At 43.5% G+C, this 15,667-nt stretch overlaps 2 protein-coding genes across 9 annotated transcripts in view; one reads left to right on the forward strand and one right to left on the reverse strand.

Annotated features, from left to right (window-relative positions):
* The window catches only part of SLC38A12 (solute carrier family 38 member 12), a 180,193-nt gene extending 165,064 nt beyond the window's left edge, over window positions 1–15,129 (reverse strand). Inside the window, exons 1-4 of one of the 8 annotated variants that reach the window (XM_085856978.1) lie at window positions 14,924–15,129; window positions 4,457–4,631; window positions 4,271–4,338; window positions 2,330–2,376 (exon numbers count right to left, since the gene is read on the reverse strand). Coding sequence is in view for 5 of the 8 variants with exons in the window: in XM_085856974.1 (XP_085713100.1) it covers window positions 4,271–4,315 (45 nt within the window). In the remaining 3 variants the exon portion in view is untranslated. Of the gene's footprint in view, window positions 1–2,329; window positions 2,377–4,270; window positions 4,339–4,456; window positions 4,632–7,973; window positions 7,992–14,846 lie in introns of those variants that run through there. The other 7 variants (XM_085856977.1, XM_085856974.1, XM_085856972.1 and 4 more) reach the window with 7 other exon arrangements.
* A 250-nt stretch (window positions 15,130–15,379) lies between these two features.
* NAT9 (N-acetyltransferase 9) overlaps window positions 15,380–15,667 on the forward strand; it is a 76,329-nt gene continuing 76,041 nt past the window's right edge. Inside the window, exon 1 of the mRNA XM_085856983.1 lies at window positions 15,380–15,547. Coding sequence (XP_085713109.1) covers window positions 15,471–15,547 — 77 coding nt within the window. The 5' untranslated portion in view covers window positions 15,380–15,470. The remainder of the gene's footprint in view (window positions 15,548–15,667) is intronic.

Genomic DNA, 15,667 nt, shown 5'->3' on the forward strand with positions numbered 1-15,667 from the left:
AGTACGTCGTGAAATTTCAAGCATGCTGAAAATTTTACGACGTACTCGACGTATGGCTAACAAGTTCCGCATACGCTGGCATAAGTTCTTGGCACGCTCCGCGATCGTTTACACACGGCCACACGTTACTTGTAAGTTACTCATAAATCGAAACACGTCGCGGTAATGTTTAGCATACCCGAAACGTAATTTTTAACCTACGAGTAACGTGCTTTGAACCTATGTGTAGCGTGCTTTGAACCTATGTGTAACGTATCTCAAACGCACATTCGCGTATGTAGACAAATTTGATTGACGTCTTCGGGACGACCACAGAACTTACTGAATGTGTTTCTAACTTACAGCTACCGTATAATGGCGTATTGGCAGCGTTTAGAGGAATTGGTATATACAAATGGGCTTCACAAGAGGAACCTGTCAGTGTTCCAGACTCCTTGTTGAGTAGATGTCAATGTCAGTAGCAGTAGTAGTAGTAGTTCGAGAGAATTTAGTGATGTTGATGTTAGTAGTAGTAGTAGTTCGAGAGAATTTAGTGATGTCGATGTTATTAGTAGTAGTAGTATTAGTTTGAGAGAATTTAGTGATGTCGATGTTAGTAGTAGTAGTAGTAGTAGTAGTAGTAGTAGTTCGAGAGAATTTAGTGATGTCGATGTTGGTAGTAGTTCGAGAGAATTAAGTGGTCGATGTTAGTAGTAGTAGTAGTGGTAGTAGTAGTTCGAGAGAATTTAGTGATGTCGATGTTGGTAGTAGTTGTAGTAGTAGTACTTTCAAGTAACGTGTTGCAAAGTGTGAACAACGTTCGTGTAGCGTGCTTACAAAACGTTACTCATAGGTTAGAAATAAGTTTCGGGTATGCTAAACATTACCTCGACGTGTTTCCACTTATGAGTAACTTACAAGTAACGTGTTTCGACGTGTGTCAACGATCGCATAACGTGCCTACAACTTATGACCAGCGTAGCGGAACGTGCGAGTTATACGCCGGCATACGTCATAAAATTTCAAGCATGAAAAAATTTGAGGAAAACCCAAAAATACAACGTTTAAAGCCAGCGTACTGCGACGTATGGCAGTTTTTTTTTCAGTGTGCTCTTAACGTATACAAAACGTACCCATAACGTATTCGACGTGTACCAGCGTTTTAGACAAATTTTTCATAAATCGGCATACGCTGGCTAAATCGTCAAGGTGTGACAGGGCCTTAAGACAACATACACATATACATTATACATACATACATAACATTTCTCAAACTCATATTTACTTTTTTCGTTTCCAGTTGAGGCCTGTGACGCGTGACGTCACATTTACTGCAAGTAGCATCCCCACAATAAAGAGCAGTGTTGCCTTGTTTATAAAGACCAAGTCATGATAAATGGTGATGAATGATACACGATGATCTTGACAATAAAACTTTGACAATAAAATGTTCACTCATTCACAAGCATCAAACTGCATCATTGTATCCCATTTCATTCATTTTGTAAACTATGGTCTGAATTTGGTACGGTAATTTAAGGACACCCTGTATACCGCATCATTGTATCATGAAAACAATCCGAATAGAATCCTACCATTCAAAATACTCAAAAGTCCTGATAAATATCACAGTAAGAAGTTGAAGAGCGAATTGGAAAGGAAATAGGCCTACCAATTGATTCAGGGTGACGAAAAATGGTAGACGAGAGGAAGTGATGATGTGTACAGATGAGAATTGAAGGAATTTGTCGGTTGGGTAAAGCTTTTGGCATCACCCAGTCAGACTAGAGCGGTCCCTTACATATCGGAATAAAGGTCGTTACAGATCTGTCACTCTGTGTGTGAATCGATGAGAGCAGAACGGGAGCTGAACAATGCGTTTTTGAAATTGTTCGTACTTTCCACCCAATTCAGGTTTTAACGATACTAAACGGTTTGGCGGGTTTAAAGAAAGAAAGCAGATCAAACCCGCAAAATACGCATCACTTGCCATGTAAGGTTTACTCAGCCTGTCATCCTTCCAAAGTTGGCAAAATGAGTACAAGCTTACTGGTAACAGGGGCACTGCATCAGTGGCACAATCACGCTTCCAGAAAAATTATGCAACCAGCAGGCACAGGCTGCCCACGAAACAACAACATAAACGATATCTCATAGCACAAATTGCCATTCCAAATTCAAACGGTGATAAACATTAATGAAATGGGATACTGCCGTGAAGCCAATAAAATATAATGGGATACTGCACTGCACTCAAGCCTGTAGCTCTATAGGTCTTTGTCATAAGATAGTATCACGTATCCTATTGAATTATTTTTATTACAGTTTGAATTTGGTCATTTGTGGATACCTTGTATGAATGAAAACAATATCCTGTTGTTTATCCTGAAATATATCCTGAAAACAAAAAAAAACAATAGAATCAAATCCTGCCATTTAAAATACTCGGAAGTTCTGAAATATATAGCACCAAGAAGTGGAAGAGAGAATTGGAAAGTACAGGTCGATCGATTTGTGGTGACAGCAATATGGTCGACATGATCAGAAGTATGCCTGGTGTTGGCTTAATGGTTAGTGTGGTGGGCTTGGGATCCTAGGATCCTGCGTTCAAATCACACTCGGCTATTGAATTAATACTAGGTGGGGTTGACTCTGCCTGTCATCCTTCCGAGGTTGGCAAAATGAGTGCCAGCTTGCTGGTATACTGTATTGGAGTGGCGACCCCTCCAAGATTGTTCCCAATAGCCAAGGAGACTGCTTAGGCAGCACCAATGTTCTGCACAGAGTATGGTCCCAATGGATAGATGGATCAGAAGTGAAGTGATACTGCATGCATAATTGTGAAGGACGTCGATGTGGCCTTCGGTGAGGGAAAGCTCATGACATCACACTGCTGTTAGACTTGACACGAGAGTGATACCTTGCATGCTGACTGCAGGTCGCCACCGATCGACCAATCAGTGTGTCAATCCTTGTGAGTGGAATGGGGGTGAAACATTGCATTTTAAAAACTTATTGTACTCCATCCAATACGGGTTTTGACCACACTAAAACAGGTCTGCGGGTTTTCAGAAACAAAACGGGTCAAACCCATGAAATCCAGGTCACTTGCCATCTATGCAACTGGCTCTCCATCTTCTCCAACAAACTGCTCCGTGAACGAATTAACTTTGTTTTAGTTAATGAAGTGGTGGACTGGGTAGAAGCCTTTATTTTGTCTGCATCGTTGAGAGTGGTTCTAATGGTTGATGTAGCCAAGTCTAATGCACAACTCACTTCCTTCTGATTGGCTCAGAGCATTTGCATGCAAACAATGGTGGAGGGTGCATTTACTGATGAGCACTGCATGTTATGGATTCTTCCCTTTTTTTTTCTTTTTTTTAGTAAAACGCTTCTCCATAACAATGAGTTCTGTCAAATCAGCATTCTATGGGGTAGTGCTAAACGAGGTATTACTGCATATCCATCCATCCATCCATCAATTGGGACCATACTCTGTGCAGAGCATTGGTTCTGCCTAAGCAGTCTCCTTGGCTATTGTGCACAATCCTGGACGGGTCGCCACTCCGACACAGGATACCAGCATGCTGGTACTCATTTTTCCGACCTCGGAAGGATGATAAGCAGAGTCAACCCCACCGAGTATTAATTCAACAGAAAAGTGGGATTTGAACTCAGGATCCAGGGATCCCTAGCCCACCATTCATCCATCCATTGGGACCATACTCTGTGTAGAGCGTTGGTGCTGCCTCAGCAGTCTCCTTGGCTATTGGACACAATCCTGGACAAGTCACCACTCCGGCACGGTATTCCAGTCTGCTGGCACTCATTTTGCCGACCTCAGAAGGATGACAGAGAGTCCACCCTACCTGGTATTAATTCAACAGCTGAGTGCGATTTGAACTCGGGAACCTAGGAGGATCCTAGGATCCCAAGCCCACCACCCTAACCATTAAGCCAACACCAGACATCGACTGTATATACAGTATCTATATACATGCTATTGTGGTTATGGAAATGGACCCTGAGGTGGAGCATTCAACACAAAAAGGGATTCCCAAGTTAAATATTTCATAAGTAAATGTACTTAGTCAGGTACCTTCCCCTCATATCAGGAACGGGGGAAAATGTGTTGCAAGTATCAGAATCCCACTTTCCCATTGTCATTTCCCACTTTCCATCCATCCTTCAAATCCACCCATCCATCCATCATTCTCCAATCCTTCACCCTTTCGCTTCCCAGCCTTCCAATCATTTTAGAAAAGTAGAACAGTTATTTAAAGTCCCTTACCGCAGGAGAGTACAGTGCTCCAGTTTCTGTAATGCTGCCAGGCATTCTGTCACAATGGAGAAGCCCGTCTTCAAAATAGATGTTGGGAGTGGTGGGAAACACAAACGATAATAATATTTTTTACCAACTTCAGTTACTCTTGAAACCACCAACTCAATACGACTGCAATGGCAGAGGTGTGCTCACCTCTGAATCGTCTCCTTTAGGGAAATGATCTACTGTGCAGTCAAACTGCCATTCTGGCACAGTGCTATCAGGGTGCACTGCATTGCAGAGTATACTGCCAGTCTTCAGAGGGGAGGGAGACTTCCAACCAGCTGTCGTGTCCTACAATGCGGTGATGAGAATCGACCTTGTACTGCTGGGGAAGAGGAGATGAAACATGAACATTCAGTTGAAATGACATCGATTTTATTTATCTGCAAATTGGTAATGGTCCTGATTGATTGCACTGGACAGAAGAGACAAATGCACAATGGAAAAGCATCAGGTCATCAAAACCAAAATGAAAGGTTATGGAAGTTAAAGAAAGAAAGAAAGAAAAAAGAATGTATGAGATCATTTTTGTGCTGAGAAATATCAAAAAATTAGAATACTGGAAAATAATAACAGCCAATATTATACAGCTGGAAAGATAGCTCAGAGGTATAAGCAGCTCGCCTTTGAATCTTGAACCAACAAAAACTACCACTCTGTTGTTTCACATGCAAGGTGAGGCATCAATGTGTGCACCGTCCATTGGAAAGACGTTAAGCCTGACCCATCTGACAGCATTGGTCATTGGTGGATGTTAAAGATCCCACGTTGTCTTTTGTGCAGAGTAGGCCAGTTATCACCAGCACCATGAACAAATTATAAACTCCTTCAACCTATAATCGAGTATCCTGAGATGGGGTGGTTATCTGTCCATGATTTGATCTATTTTGCTAGAAACCTTTCTTGAGTTGTGAATGGTCTGAAGATCTGTCGAGGGTATGGGCCTGCATTAATATTTAATTAAATATTGGCAGGCACACAAGGAAATTCTGCCGAATGTAAAATGTGGCTTTTATAATGCTATGTGAAAAAAAAAAGTTAATTATAGAACAGAAATTTATATTGTGCAGCAATGTGCTTCCTAAAGATGTTGCTTGATTAAATCAAACACCCCCCCCCACCCTAAGGCCTCAACCCCCCTTCCCAACCCCAACTCTCAACATCCCCCCCCCAAGCACCAGGGCTTCAAACCCTTCCCCAATCCAAATCTTCAAACTCCCTCACCACCACAAGTCTTCCACTCACCCACCTCCACCCCCCCAAAGCCTCAAAACCCCCTCTCCCAACTCATTGTCCCTACTGCCCTGCCTCAATACCCATACTCTCTGTCCTTCCCTCCCCCTTTCTTCCCGTTCTTCAAAGCAAGAGGGCATCCTTACATCGTTACATATTGTTGCGGGCCGGGGGTCGGGTGAGAAGACCACGAGATGGAGGAAGCTATCTCGGCTCCCACCAGACTCCCCGGAATTGTGCGCCATCGCACACGGATAATTCCGTGACGTGGCGGGTCGCTTAACCGACCGTGGATGCCAATAACTCAACCACGTGACTTAGGATACTCCGTCTAGTTAATGCGGTTACCTAAAAATAACCACGTGATTTAATTACTGGGGAACACGCCCTCGGTACGCCTCGTCCGAACTGGATCACTCTACCGGACCGGATCACTTTACCGGATCGGATGCAGCTGAGCGACACTGCCACGGACGTACCGGCTAAAAGGAACAGATTGTTGGGAATAAAGTACCGGCTAAGCTAGGATTCGGACCATGCTGGATCAATGGAAGAAAAGACAGAAACGAGCAGGGAACATTTCTAATACTCATTTATTTACAATGGGCGAGGAAAGGGATGTGGTACGATCAAGATTTATTGGGGTGTGTTGTGCAGATATAGGGGAGAGAGATGTGGTGCAGCAATAATCAAGCAATTTATAAAAGCGGAGACAGAGCAGACCTAACCCGAAAATAATAACGATCTTCTGCAGCCTTATTTACATAGACAGATGCCAGGACACACACACACACACACACGCACACAGGCACACACACAGACACAGAAAACCCGATGAAGAGGGATTGAAGCAAAACAGGAGAGGAGTTGAGACTACGGTCTCTTGGTATCTTTGTATAACTGATACACGGTACCCGAACGCACCACCAATACGTTTGGGGGGAGTGCTCCGTGGCGCGGTACCCCCCCCCGCCCGACAGCTAGCGCGTCGTCTCTCGCTTCGGGAGATATTTCTTAACAGCAAAGAAAAAATAAAATTCAGGACTGATCGAGGCAGCGATCTTTTGCCTATACACCACACAAGTTCAATCTGTTGTTTGATTGAAAAAAATATAATTTTCCTGTTGGTTTTGATTAATTTGAAGCAACTTTTATTTAATATTTCTTTGTTTTAGGGTGGGACAGACAGACAGACAGCAATAGCCTATTATATGTGCACTGGTATAAAAGCCTGTCAAAAATCATGGGTTGGAATGATTTTATTCAAAATATTCAGAGATTGGAAGATATAATGTTTTGTAGCAAGAAAAAGCATTATTTTGAAACACGACATGTACAAATGTTACCCTATTTTCTATATCTTCTGGGACCTTTCATTTTGATGGTACAGCCTCGTGAGCGTGCCAAAGCCTGAAGCCTCGGCCTAGTATCTGGTGTGCTTATATCTTCTTTATTCTCGTTTTACTCTGCACAGTTTACACATCATGTGCAGCGAATTTCACCTCCCTGTGCCTTGTATTTATTGTTATTTTTTAAAAACACTCCTGTACACTGCCATTGAGGCCCGGTTGCAAGTCACCATCTGCATTTCCAAATGTCTTGAAGATTGTCTTGAACCATTCCTGGGTGTTTTTTGAAGTGTGTTTGGGGTCATTGTCCTGCTACAAGACCCATGACCTTTGACGGAGACCCAGCTTTCTGACACTGGGTTGAACATTGCACTCCAAAATGCCTTGGTAATCTCCTGATTTCATGATGCCATGCACACATTCAAGGAACCCAGTGCCAGAGGCAGCACAGCAACCCCAAACCATCACTGAACCTCCTTCATGTTTGACTGTAGGGAAGGTGTTCTTTTCTTTGAAGGCTTCATTTCGTTTTCTGGAAACTAGAGATGATGTGCTTTACCAAAAAACTCTAAGTTGGTCTCCTCTGTCCATAGGACATTCTCCCAGAAGGATTTTGGCTTGTTCAGGTGGTGTGAGTTGAAACTGTCGTATCTTGTGTCTGAAGGTCAGCTTGAATCTGTTTGGCAGTTGGTTGAGGTGCTTTCTCCACCATTCAAACAATCTTTCGCTGCAATCTTCGATCAAGTTTTCTCTTGCGGCCACATCCAGGGAAGTTGGCTACAGTACCATGGGCCTTAAACTTCCTGATAACGTTGTGTATGGTGGACACAGGACCATCAAGGTCTCTGGAGATGGACTTGTAGCCTTGAGATTGTCCATGCATTGCTACAATCTTGTGTCTGACCTCCTCAGACAATTCCCTTGTTTTCTTTCTTTTCTCCATGCTCATTGTAGAACAAACAATGACACAAAACAGCAGAATGACTCCTATTCTATATTCAAACTAGTTGAACGAGTGATTTTTATATTGCAGGCACCTGCAGCTCACCACAAGTGAGTTCAATTCCAAAGCAAAGGAGAATTACCTGCTTAAAATCGAATTACAGTCATGCGCCGCTTAATGACGTTCCGGGCAACGACGGATCGCATATACGATGGATCTGCCAGCTCTGAAAAATAAAAAAAATGAAAATAAAAAATGTAACTGAAAAATTCCTATCGGCGAGTGATGTCGCCTCGTATAAAAATAGCACATACAATTATGTACACTGTACAGTACATAATACCTCATAATGATAATAAACGAGTGTGGCCCTGTTATAATGCGATCATTGAGGTCCATAAAATGTCATCGCGAAAAAAAACAGGATCGTGCTAAATCGGGATTCAAGGAAATCGGCTTTCAAACTGAACCAATGTTTCCACGTTCACCTTCTCGCAAGTAAATGACCTTTGAATTGAAGAATTCGCGAATAAATCGTTGTTGTTACAGTTGAAATTAAAACACAAATTTGTTTTTAGTGAAGCTTTTTATGTTGGTAAAACAATCGCACTGTTCCGAAAATATATACCACAATTGACAGGTGCTCGTTTCTTCATTTGTAAATTATAACATCGATGCAATGATTACGTATTTATAAAATCCAAAGGCTAATTATTCACCTTTCTATAATTAATCGATGCGAGAGGAGATTGTAAGCTGCTGCTAACAACACCGATGGCCGTCATGAACAGCACAAAGGTAAATCTAACGTGTCTTCTGTCTCTCTTGGATGTGTGTTACAATTGCCTGCAGTATTCAGTACAGTCACATGCTGTAGAGGTTTGTATCCAAGGAGCAATAGGCTACACCAACACCATATAGCCTCGGTGTCTCGGTTTGTGTAAGTACGATGTTTGAAAACAAAAACGAAAAAAAAAATGATGTTCACACAACGACGACGTCGCTTAACGACGCGTTTCTCAGAAGGTAACCCCGTCGTTAAGTGGCGCATGACTGTATTTCTTCTAACAACTTCTAAAAGGTTCCAATAATATTGTCCAGGCCATTTTAGGATTTGTGTGTGGAATAAGCTAATATTTAGTAATTGTTTCAGCTTTTTTGTTTTGTTTTGTTCTTCTGCAAACCAAAGAAATACACATGTGGATACCGAGATTTATTATTTTCAACAATTTTCTGGAAGAAATGGTTCATTATTTGAAAAAAGTGCAAGGGTGCCAATATTTTTGGTCACGACGGTACATGTACATATGAAAATACACGTCTGAATGAGAAACATAGTGCAGCATTCACGTGATTAGTTTATATCAGGACTTCTATTCTACATGACGTCAAGTCATGTAGAATGTGGTACATGCTCAGCTTGTTGAACATAGCCTTATTTCATATTTTTACATCAATTTGATTAGGAATTGAAAGTTTTTATTGTGATACTGACCTTCATACGAAAATAATTTTGCGCACCAAGTTTGGGGCAAACATGCATGTGCAGTCCAAGTTCCTCCCCTGACGAGCATTTCATACAAATATGAATTTCCTTTTTATTACCTCCACCACCAAAGGTGGATGGAGGTTATGTTTTCACCACTATCTGTCTGCATGTCTGTTTGTTTGTTTGTGAGCAAAATGTCTCAAAAGGTTGTGGACGGATTTGGAGGAAATGGTTTAAGTGATTTTTAACCTTTGAAAGATTGGGCCAAAAATGATATATAGCAGGATATCTCAAAAATTATGGAGGAATATCAGACAAAACTTGGTGGGTGAGTTGGATAGGTGACAAGAACAAGCTGATTAAATTTTAGTTCAGTTCCGAATCAAGATCCGGCCTATCAGTAACATACAAAACGTAAACTAATCAACCTGGCGGAGGTATGCGCTCTCCCAAGTGCTCTTCTATATTTATTATTTTTGCATAGAGTCAAGGCTCGTGGAAGAGCTAGTACTAGTACAATGAACAGATCAGGACACTCCAGGACAAAAGGAACAGGAGAGAGAGGGGGAGGGGAAACACTAACAGAGTTGAAGGCCAAAATAGAGGCAGACCTGGAAAAACTATGTAGTGGGTCACAATTAGTGCCAGTAGAGGATACATTGGGTGGACAAGATGGATATAGAAGGAAACTCTAAGGAGTGAAAACTGTAAGTTTGGAAGGAGGGCTTGGAATGGGGTTGGGGGGGGGAGTTAACGAGGGCAGAAAAGATCATGGTTTTGGATAGGAGACTATCTGAGATGGTGGTGAACAGCTGTCTTGAAGTCCTGGAGGGAAGAATAAGATTGAAGAGGATGTAGAAGTTGGTTTCACCGGCAGGAAAAAAAAGAGGAATAAGTGGAGGTGAGCAGTGATCCTGGATTTTGGTAGTTTCACCAGAAGGGTGTTGATGATGGACCATGTGTGCCCTGCAGAAACCTGGGGAGGACAAAGCACAGAAAGAGCAGAGGATGCAATACCAGAAAGAAGGTGGTTGAAGACAGAGACCACCAACCTGTCTGCAATGGCGAAGTGACAGGCCCAAAGACTCAGCTTCATCGCAGGAGATTCCAATATTCCAATAATCTTAAAGGCCTTGGTTTCCACGGAATTAAGCTGAGCAAGATGTGTGGCAGGAGAGCTAGCCCACAGGGAAGAGCAGTAATCCATCAAGCTGCGGATGAAGGCCTTATAGGTGGCTAGGAGTTCAGACTTTGTACGACAGAGGATGTCCAGTCGGTGGCTGGCTTTGGAGGCCAACTTTAAAATGTGGCTTGCCCAGTAAAGATCATGGCTGATAGTGAGACCCAGGAGTATGAATGACTGAACTTCCTTGAGGATTGTTAAGAAAGCAGATGGGAGGGTTTAACAGATGGTCCTTTAGGAGTCAGAGAGAGAGAGAGAGAGAGAGAGAGAGAGAGAGAGAGAGAGAGAGAGAGAGAGAGAGAGAGAGAGAGAGAGAGAGAGAGAGAGAGAGAGAGAGAGAGAGAGAGAGAGAGAGAGAGAGAGAGAGAGAGAGAGAGAGAGAGAGAGAGAGAGAGAGAGAGAGAGAGAGAGAGAGAGAGAGAGAGAGAGAGAGAGAGAGAGAGAGAGAGAGAGAGAGAGAGAGAGAGAGAGAGAGAGAGAGAGAGAGAGAGAGAGAGAGAGAGAGAGAGAGAGAGAGAGAGAGAGAGAGAGAGAGAGAGAGAGAGAGAGAGAGAGAGAGAGAGAGAGAGAGAGAGAGAGAGAGAGAGAGAGAGAGAGAGAGAGAGAGAGAGAGAGAGAGAGAGAGAGAGAGAGAGAGAGAGAGAGAGAGAGAGAGAGAGAGAGAGAGAGAGAGAGAGAGAGAGAGAGAGAGAGAGAGAGAGAGAGAGAGAGAGAGAGAGAGAGAGATAGATATATGTCTGGATTGAAAGACATATTCCAAGTGTTTGACCAGCTTGTGATTTTATCAAGGTCTGAAGAGAAGGTAGGGGTTGTAGCCTGCATACTTCGAATGAATTTCAAAGCAAGAGGCCATTCGGTCCATCAAAACCTGTGCAATGGCTGTTTGTCCATGCTCCATTCTTTATAAGTGTGAGTGTCAGGTTTGAACCGCCGACCTCCCAGACTCAGAACTGATGCTCGAGCCATTACGCCACCAAGTCTGGTAAGATTTTCAACATGCTTGTCGCAGCTCCATGGGACATACATTATACATACAAGTTCCTCCACAAGATTTAATCTGCCAAAACACCGAGGATTCACGCAAATCCCAAGCAATTATTGGAGGATGATGAACACATTGATGTTCAATACCAAATTGATGCATCAATAGGTACCTGCTTTTTGAAGTTTGGTGTTTAATATCTGCCCTTTGCCATCGCAGGCCATTTGCCCAGGGGGTCTCGCACATAAGACTCACTCAGTGACGATTATGGGAGGATTCATGTGGGAGTCTCATGAAACGCAACTCAAATGTGATCAACAAAGTCCCAGTGACACTGAGGTGAACTTTCATAGACTCCCACAGTTTGTGACCACCGACTGAACATCGAATGAGATTTTTTTAAAAATTAAACAATTCTGGCTGCCAGACCATGCGTCCGATCAGGTTAAAATTTGAAACATACATTCCACAACACTACTACATCATAATGTTGAAGTTTGAGCTCAAAGATGATTTATTAAATACTAGTAGTAATGCCCGGCATTGCTCGGGCTAGCAATAAAGCCTGGCTTTGCCCGGGCTTTCTTGCAAATTTCCTGAATAGCTGTTAGTGGTTAGCGGTTAGGGGTTAGCAGTTAGGGTTAGCAGTTAGGGTTAGCGTTGCAGTTAGGGTTAGCGGTTAGGGTTAGCGGTTAGGGTTAACGGTTAGGGTTAGCGTTAGCTGTTAGTGTTAGGGTAGCTAACCCTAACAGCTTGGCGTAGCGGAGGTAAACAGCGCCGGGGGCAAAGTGGAAATTTGCGTCCCCAGTAGGCCTTAAACTTGAGTGGATTTGAATGGAAAATCCCATAAGGGATATCGATTTATCGATTTTTTCGAATATCGGAAGTGTTATGGAAAAAATTTATAGCCAATGACCTAAGTTGGACCAAAAGCCATAATCGTACCGAATTTGAATGGAATCCGTTGGAGTTTGTGAAAATGCATCAAAACGAATTTTGAGGGGCCTCTTAAGGAAGACAATAATATCATTAGTATATGTGCCAAATCTTGTTTCATTTCATGCAGTAACAAAAATCTGATGGTGGAACAAAGAAAGGGGTGTGCCAAAATATTAATATAGATTTTCCTTCAATCCAATATGGCTGCCAAATCATGTGATCCATCAATTATTTGTGAATACCATGGTATCTCCACAGTTTGGGGAATGTATGTGAAGTTATCCCCTCGATCGATCTCGCCGTTCTGGAGAAGATTTTAAAAATGTTTTAGTGTAAATCCAATACGGCTGCCAAACCATGTAAAATATGACGTCATCGTGGTCAAATTTATCGTCCTCATAAATAGGCAGTCATACATGTAGTAAAGTTTCGCCTCAATCTGTTCAGCGTTTCGAAGAAGAGGATTTTTGAAGGGTTTTTTTTTTCCTTTCATTTAAGGCTACAGAACCACATGACCAATGACGTCATCATTTTTACAGTGCGGCGACATCGCGCTGTTATACAATTGGCTATTCTGTCCTGTGTCTTCTGTCACACTTATTGTTGGGTGTGATGTGGGCGGAGATTGCCGGGTGTATTGTGGGCGGAGATTGCCGGATGAATTGTGGGCGGAGATTGCCGGGTGTATTGTGGGCGGAGATTGCCTGGTGTATTGTGGGCGGAGATTGCCGGGTGGATTGTGGGCGGAGATTGCCGGGTGCATTGTGGGCGGAGATTGCCGGGTGCATTGTGGGCGGAGATTGCCGGGTGCATTGTGGGCGGAGATTGCCGGGTGGATTGTGGGCGGAGATTGCCGGGTGCATTGTGGGCGGAGATTGCCGGGTGCATTGTGGGCGGAGATTGCCGGGTGCATTGTGGGCGGAGATTGCCGGGTGCATTGTGGGCGGAGATTGCCGGGTGCATTGTGGGCGGAGATTGCCGGGTGCATTGTGGGCGGAGATTGCCGGGTGCATTGTGGGCGGAGATTGCCGGGTGCATTGTGGGCGGAGATTGCCGGGTGCATTGTGGGCGGAGATTGCCGGGTGCATTGTGGGCGGAGATTGCCGGGTGCATTGTGGGCGGAGATTGCCGGGTGCATTGTGGGCGGAGATTGCCGGGTGCATTGTGGGCGGAGATTGCCGGGTGGATTGTGGGCGGAGATTGCCGGGTGCATTGTGGGCGGATAATTGCCGGGTGCATTGTGGGCGGAGATTGCCGGGTGCATTGTGGGCGGAGATTGCCGGGTGCATTGTGGGCGGAGATTGCCGGGTGCATTGTGGGCGGAGATTGCCGGGTGGATTGTGGGCGGAGATTGCCGGGTGCATTGTGGGCGGATAATTGCCGGGTGCATTGTGGGCGGAGATTGCCGGGTGAATTGTGGGCGGGGTTAATGCGGAAAAGCGACGTTTTTTGTGTTGAATCGTTTTCTGTGTGACGCTGGAAGTTGATTTTCTGAGCAGGAAGTGATAATCTTCCTGTTCCGTTAGTTGTTGACGCGCAGCGTTGTAACTCTCGTTCTTCATTGTTTATCACCAGAAGTGTTTTTAAAACGTCTTGTGGAGGTGATTTCTTCCTCTTTTTTTTGGTGACAGAAGTGGTTATTACAGCGCGGCGACATCGCGCTGTTATATAATTGGCTAGTCTGTCCTATGTCTTCTGTCACACTTATGGCCGTGTACATCCCTTTGATCTGAGGGCTATGAGTAGAAATTTGTCCAACGTCACAACTCTTCCCATCATGCATGCTAATTCACCGTGTCTGCATTGAAATTTTATAACTGCAAAATAGTTTCATCATTCTTAACCTTTTACTGCCCCCAGCCGCGCGATATCGAAGTATTCGCTTCTTGTTTTCTTCTGTTGACCAATTTATCCCTATATTACACAATTTTCAGACTGATTGGATGTAGCATTCTATGTCTGCAATTCTGATGTCATAACGAAGACACATAAGACATCATTTTAAAAAAAAAAAATTTTAAATCACACGTATTCCCCATGGGACAGTATTGTGTGTCCCTACTGCCATTGGTTGGATAAGTAACTGGAACAAAGTTAATGATGCAAAAGTACTGACAAATTGGCACCGATGAAAAGTACACGACAAGATTAATAACGTCGTGCACGGGATTCAAACGTGCGGTCAGCGTCGTCATTCTAACAATCCAATGACACTGAGGCGAATTTGCGCGGGATTCGCACCGACCAATCGCCTCAGTGAGTGACCAGACCACCGACTGAACGTCGAACGGGATTAAGAACGTCGTGCACGGGATCCAAACGTGCACGACGTCGTGATTCTCACAATCAACCCGCGAAGCCGAGCAGATCACCCGATTCCCGAGTTCACTTCAGGTGAACAAGTTCCACATAATGTCCTCACCGTTTCCACAGCTCTGGCCCCAACGTTCATGCTTCCCATGGGTAACAGGTTAATAAGGAAACGGAACATAAACATACCACGTATACTGATGACGCCACGCCAGCTCGGTGGCAATCCAGCTGGTGGAAGAAGTACACCGAGAATTTCATCAGATTAATTTTTTTTTTTTAACGTTACTTTTCTCACTAATCTCGGCGAGAGATGTTCGTACGATATGAATTAATTTAATACTGCACTTCCGGAAAATAAAAACAAAATACTGTACAAGCAAATCCTGACGAGAGCCGCATCCGCCTCACGAGAAACGTTGAAGAACTGACGGATTAAACAAACGTATTTTACTAAATCTCAATATCAAAAAATTTTTTTTAAAGAATATTTGAAAATTAAACAACATTCGTGACAGAAAAATCCTCCCTCTGACGTCAATAATTTGTATATTCCAGCTGTTCCAGTCAGGCTTGTGTGGAATTGAAAATACAAACAACAACAACAACAACAACAACAACAACAACAACAACAACAACAACAACAACAACAACAACAACAACAATCCCTGAGCACGTCCGTCTGTCCGTATATCCGTCACAGAGAGAGAATGTTCTCGTTCCTCTGTGCTCGGCTATGAGAGTGAACGTGGACACGTTGATACTGGGTCAACGTGTTGTGCTTGTTCCTTACAAGACGCCACACGTTCAACGGTACGGACACGTCGTTTGAGGGACTGTGTGAAACCCCTTGTGCCGACGTTGTGTCTGGGGGTTGTGGTTGTTTTTTTGGTTTTTTTTTTTTTCTACTCTCTTCTAAGACTTTAATGTCTA

Source organism: Eptatretus burgeri, chromosome 15 (assembly GCF_056783735.1).
Source record: "Eptatretus burgeri isolate ZD-2024b chromosome 15, Ebu_testis_v1, whole genome shotgun sequence".
Taxonomy (NCBI): domain Eukaryota; kingdom Metazoa; phylum Chordata; class Myxini; order Myxiniformes; family Myxinidae; genus Eptatretus; species Eptatretus burgeri.